At 39.0% G+C, this 5,818-nt stretch overlaps 2 protein-coding genes across 2 annotated transcripts in view; one reads left to right on the top strand and one right to left on the bottom strand.

The window, feature by feature from the left end:
* LOC107671584 (pre-mRNA-splicing factor 38B) overlaps positions 1 to 1,953 on the top strand; it is a 7,243-nt gene extending 5,290 nt beyond the window's left edge. Inside the window, exon 6 of the mRNA XM_016464496.1 lies at positions 1,446 to 1,953. Coding sequence (XP_016319982.1) covers positions 1,446 to 1,953 — 508 coding nt within the window. The remainder of the gene's footprint in view (positions 1 to 1,445) is intronic.
* Positions 1,954 to 2,347: 394 nt separating this feature from the next.
* LOC107671583 (serine-rich adhesin for platelets-like) overlaps positions 2,348 to 5,818 on the bottom strand; it is a 33,292-nt gene continuing 29,821 nt past the window's right edge. The window contains exons 37-42 of the mRNA XM_016464495.1: positions 5,069 to 5,329; positions 4,716 to 4,979; positions 3,976 to 4,266; positions 3,632 to 3,862; positions 3,455 to 3,501; positions 2,348 to 3,160 (exon numbers count right to left, since the gene is read on the bottom strand). Of these exons, the coding sequence (XP_016319981.1) occupies positions 3,476 to 3,501; positions 3,632 to 3,862; positions 3,976 to 4,266; positions 4,716 to 4,979; positions 5,069 to 5,329 (1,073 nt within the window). The 3' untranslated portion in view covers positions 2,348 to 3,160; positions 3,455 to 3,475. The remainder of the gene's footprint in view (positions 3,161 to 3,454; positions 3,502 to 3,631; positions 3,863 to 3,975; positions 4,267 to 4,715; positions 4,980 to 5,068; positions 5,330 to 5,818) is intronic.

Raw genomic sequence — 5,818 nt, 5'->3', positions numbered from 1 at the left:
TAGGAGTCAGCTGTCCACGAAAGTCCTTAAGATAGCAGCATGATAACACACTCAATCAGTTGAATGAATGACTCAGTGACTCACTCATTAAGTGACTTACCGCCACTTACTGGTAGTTTAGTTGAGAAGTATGTTGGAAAGTATGCATTTTGCCCTCAACATTTCTTATTTATATACTCATAAATGCATTTAAAACATTAATCTCATAACATTATTTATTGCAGTTGTAATTATTGTTATTTGCAGTGTAAATTATTTAATCTGACATGTAGCAGCCCTATAGTGTATGTTGAATTTATTGATAAATTGTAATAATTTGACATGTAAGATTATGCATACATCTAAAAAGGTTAAAAATAGGCCTTTGTAAAGGTAAATATGCAGGTTTAAGTATGTAAAAGCTGACAGAACACTGATGAAAATATTGCTTCAGAATAAATTGTTTGCTCCACCAAAAATCTCAGTGATGCAGTTATTTTGCAGGGATATTTTGTATGGAATATTGTCTGCTGACATGAAAAGTTCACTGTATATCGTAGTAATAAATATCATTCATTCTTTTTAATTTATACAGATTAAATATTATTACATATGTATGTAATAAAATGTGTATTCCCATTACAGGTTTAGGTCTTAAATTTCATATAAGGTGGTATTAAAAAGGTCTTAAAAAGTCTTACATTTAACTTGTTCATGTCTGCAGAAACCCTGAGTAAGTTAGTTTTGTTCAGCTGTTTTAAAGGATCACCAACCATTTTGAATGGACTAACTATTCAAGACGAGCCATAACTACTCTGTAAATAAAACAAAGATTACTGGATTGTTTTACAAGAAAATAACATTTCAGTTTTTCTACTTCATGTTTAATTCAAAGTGGTACTTGCCATTTCTGTGTAATTGTTTGTAAATAATGGATACATATAATGGGCATTGTTGGATTTAAGCTCAACTAATTTCTTGTGTTGTTGGTTAATGCTGGTACATGTCAGACAGCTGTAGTGTATTGTAACCAAATTGCTAGAGTTCTGTTTTTTGGTGTGGCGATTGTTAATGCTTGGCATTTGATATAAGTTTTTCCTTGGTTTGTATTTGGATGGCTCATGAACGTGCTCCCAGCAGCATGTAAAATGTAGACATATTTTCCACCAAGACAGATATGACTAAAGTCAATCTCATCTCAATTTTTCAAAAATACGATTACTTTCTGTGTGGAACTTTAGCAGTTAGCCCAAAACTTTGTTCCCCTTTAAAGAAATTTACACATTTCTAATTTCTGCCGAGTTATACTTGTCTGTATGAGATTCTGTATATACAGTACCTTGTAATGTTGTGATCTGAATGCAGGGAATAGAATTGTTGTTTCAGAATCACCGCGAACTCTTCTATTTTGTTCACTAGTATATATGTGCTATGTTCAATAATTGTGTTTTTTTGTGTGTGTTTAGGACACCTAGGAAAAGTCAGAGTCCCGGGAGATCCCAAAATCGTTCCCGGAGTCGCAGCCATCACAGAGAAAAGCATGGCGCCAGCTTTGATTGTGAGCTGGAGAGAGAACGAGACCGGCAGCGAAAAGAACGGGAGGGAAAGGACCGGGATAGGGATAGAGACAGGGAGCGGGACAGGGAGAGAGACAGAGATAGACGACGCTCCAGAACACCAGACCGAACCACAGAACGTCGATGCAGTCGCAGCAGGGAACCACGCCGGAGTCACAGCACCAGTCGAGAGAAGAGGAACGAGAGGAAAGACAGAGATAAAGAGAGGGAGGCAGAGAGTGAGAGAGAGCGTAGTCGCAGGAAAGACAGAGAGCACCATAAAGAGAGGGAGAGGTCAAAAGACAAGAGGAGTAAAGGAGAGGGGGAAGAGAGGAGGCACAAGGAAGATAAGGAGGATAGAAAGCACAGGGAAGAAAAGAGGAGCAAACGCTCAAGGAGCAAAAGCAGAGACCGGTAAAAATTTTTTTTTTTTTTTTTTTTTTTAAATCCCCTTTCTCCCCCGATTTGTTTTTTGGATTTTCACAAATGGCTTTGTACATAGAGCTCAGAGAATGTTTTAAATTTCAACAGAGCTACCACAGAGTTGAGTTTGTGGCACAGGCCGCTGAAATCTGTGCTGACATTGTACTGTTTCATTGCTCTGTTGCATCTCGTTTTCTAATAAAATTCTTATGGAACAAAATTGCTCAGTTGTATATTTTTGATGTCATTAATCAAAACGGTTGGGTTCTGTATGTAAAAATGTCACTCATTTTCTTCATAGTTTCTTTATAGAGTTTGTGTCGACATGTCAACCTTTCAAGACAAACCTGCCATGAGATTTTCGGTTGTTAAATTAAGACATGTGCTTCTGCTGTATGATTTCAACTTTATTTTTTGCAGTACAGTAATATCCATAATTATAAAGAGAGATCAGAACTGTGTAGGTGAGAAAAGTAGCGGCTACCCATTCGCATGAAGTATTGTGATAATGTAGTCAGTTTTACTCTCAAATTGCTTGTACAAGTATTAATATCTTGAAATAAATTGTAAAAATTAAACAAAATGCACTGTTTTATAATTAAAATTGTTTATAGTCAATAGTTTTATTTTATCAACTTGATTCTGTTGTCAGTTGTGTTGGTTCATGGGATGAGTAGTTCATTCACTTAAAGATGTTAAATACAGTCTTTTACAGTGCTTTTTTTGCTTTCACTGCTGTGCCCTTTTCAGTTCCTTGTAAGAACATTCATTTTATAAGAAGAGCAGCTGTTTTGTATATGGTTAATTTATTTTACATGTGCTTTACATGTCATAATTTATAAGACTGATCACATGGAGAAATGCTCTTTGTATTTAATATAACTACTCGTATACAAAAACAGGAATACATTTATATAAGACTTTTTTTTTTTAAATATTTGGCATTGCATGAAAGTAAATCCTTCAGCCAGAAACAACAGATTTTGGAAAACATTTTAAAAGAAATAGTTAATCTTACACCCAGTCAATCTATTTCACCCTTAAATATTGTTTAAAAAAAAAGAACCGTGAACCAGAATTGATGTAACATGCAAAAGTTAAATATCACAGAGTTTCACAAATTCTTAGGTAAGTGCAGGAATTCTCAGAGGCAAGAGTTTGAGTGCGATGAGATGCAAGCATTTACTCAGGGTTGGTCGGGCCTAGAGTGGAGAGAATCAAGGGTTAACACTGGAAACCTTTTTAAGACTTAAAACATTTTCTGTCGCTTGTAAATATATTTTTAAGATGTTAAGGAAAGGCGCTGTTGTGGATAAATCTTTAAAAGCAAACATTGGGTGGCATCACTCTTTTGCATGTGGAATGAGGTTCGGTTTCTTTTGTGTTAAGTTCAATATACCATTTACCCTAAATAAAGTCTATTTCTCCATTTTGATAATTAATCTGAGAAAAGAAATTTCATGAATTTTCATTTCTGCTGTTGAGCATCAACTCACCTTCTCACTTTGTGCCAGGTCTCACCTCCTCCTGCGACCTGCTGTCACTGCGAAAGGATGGGCAAGGTCAAAGGTGACAGGACTTTCACCAAAGCAAGATTTTGACAAGCCTATGTCTTAGTGAAAATTACTACTGCTCTGATATTTGATTCTTGCTCTCTAAAATCACCTACTTACCTGAAACAGGCACTGAGTCTTCACTCTCCCCGGCAGTGTTGCTGGCAGTTACGACAATGTGGCCACCGCTGAAATTGGTGACAGAGCAGAGCAGCTGTGAGGTCATGCAGAGTTTCGTCCTACCAGAAGAATTAACCCCATACACAGTGTAGTTTGTAGCAAATAGAGACTGTTTCCATGCTACTTCCACCGATGATGCAGAGAACGTCACATTCAGAGGGGCACAAGGTACTGGGGGAAAAAAACAAACCGATGAGTTATGTATGTTTTTGCATTTTAGGCATCTTCATTTTCCATTTAAGTAGGGTAAGAAGGTAGTACTGTGGTGACTGAACATTGTGCACCTGTGGTTCCAGTGATGGCAGCAGATTTGTCGCTTGTGGCGGCAGAGTTCCTCGCGCTGATGGTTGCGCTGTAGGAGGAGCCACAAGGGAGGGGCACCTCAAAGAACCTGCGACTTGTCCAATAGGAGGCGAGGTCAAAGAGTGCCTGGCTGTTGCCCTGAATGCTGCCCGTGAGTGCCAGGAGGTATTCAGAATTAGGACAATTCACAGTAGACCAAGATGCCCTCAAGATCTGAGTATCATTCTCTACTGTACGAGGGACAACCCTCAATCCAGCTGGAGGACAGGGAGCTGAGGGAAAGACACGGACAAAGAGACTTAAAACCTGTTTTCCCAATGGGGATCCCAAAGAAGCAGAATCAAAATAGTATAGATTTGCCTACATTATATACTTTCTGATTTTGTGTACATAGATGGTCTGAACACATATTTGATTCTATTCTCCTAGAAGACCTTTTTTTTTTTTTAATGTGATATCCGACTCACAGTCACATTGTTAATGTAAGTAGCTGCTAACCAGGTAGGTAATGACTCAGAAGAAGGTGCCGAAACTATTTCTTGGCTCTGCTCTGCTAAAAGTAGATCCTTGAAGATCTTTATCAGTAGTGGTTTACTTCTGCAAATTGGGTCAAGTTACTTTCATACTAACTGACAACCATACAAGAGTGGACTTGGTTCTTTTGGTAGACACACAAGTGCAGAAAACATACCAATAAACTGAACCAAATTGATTGTTGTACCTGCTCCCTTAGTTTGAGGTTCACTCAAGGAACTGTTGCAGAAGCCATCCTTTGCCTGCACTGTAAAGTTGTACACAGTGCCGCACACTAAGCCCTCCAGAGTGCAGGACGTGTGTGTGGTTTCACAGTAGACTGTTGTGCCGGTTTCTGACTGAGCAAGTCCCGTGTAGACCACCGCCCCTGTACTCCCCACCCATGACAATGAGGCACTACTACTGTTCCCACACTGTATGTTTGCAGTTAAGTTGGCTGGCTCACATAGCACTATAGAATAAACACATTGCAATAAATATTAACACAATGTAAAAACTTTGGTCACGGAATTTAAAGGAAAATAATTTGTGTTCTCTTACCCGTTTGGAAGGTGATGTTAGCACTGGGCAGGCTGGTGCAGTTCTCATTACTGGCTAAAACGGACACATAGTAGGTGTTGCTGCAACGCAGATCGGTTAGCGTGCAGTTATTGTCCGAGGTATTGCACGTCTTCAAGTCTCCATTTCTGCCGACTACAGTAAGCAGGTACGACTGCGCCACGTATGATGGGTCCCATGACACAAACACATCCTTCAACTGACAGTCTACATCGGCCTGTACTGATGAGGGCTGACAGGGTGCTGCAGACGATCAAAGGAAGAAATGAGAACAGCCTGAATATTAATGTAATGAAAGTGCATCTAACATGGATAGATCTCTAGATCAGGGGTATCCAATCCTGCTCCTGGAGGTCTACCTTCCTGTTGAGTTTAGCTCCAACCTTATATTTTCAAGATCCTCATGATTGCTAGAAGCAGGCAGTTTAGAACTAAACTCCACAGGAAGGTTGTCTTCCATGAGCAGGATTGTACAACCCTGGTCTACAGAATGCAGTTGCAATTATTTAACTAGAAAACTCCCATAATGCAAATGTTATGGTGTATTGAGTGGTTGTTAGCACTTTACTATATGATTTCTAGGTGAGTGCTAGTGTTTCTGGGTGGTTGCTCAGTGGCTAGAAAACAAGTCAAAAGAGCCCAGCCCCAGGTGTCCATGATATCGTGGTCCCTAGATACGACCCAGGTCCCTTCTTTAAAGCAAGTTTTTTTTCTCTTCATCCATCAGGTAAA

The sequence above is a fragment of the Sinocyclocheilus anshuiensis genome, unplaced genomic scaffold (genome assembly GCF_001515605.1).
Source record: "Sinocyclocheilus anshuiensis isolate Anshui unplaced genomic scaffold, SAMN03320099.WGS_v1.1 scaffold1149, whole genome shotgun sequence".
Lineage (NCBI taxonomy): Eukaryota > Metazoa > Chordata > Actinopteri > Cypriniformes > Cyprinidae > Sinocyclocheilus > Sinocyclocheilus anshuiensis.
The sequence above is the reverse complement of the archived record's forward strand: the minus strand, read 5'-3'. Positions and strand labels throughout refer to the sequence as shown.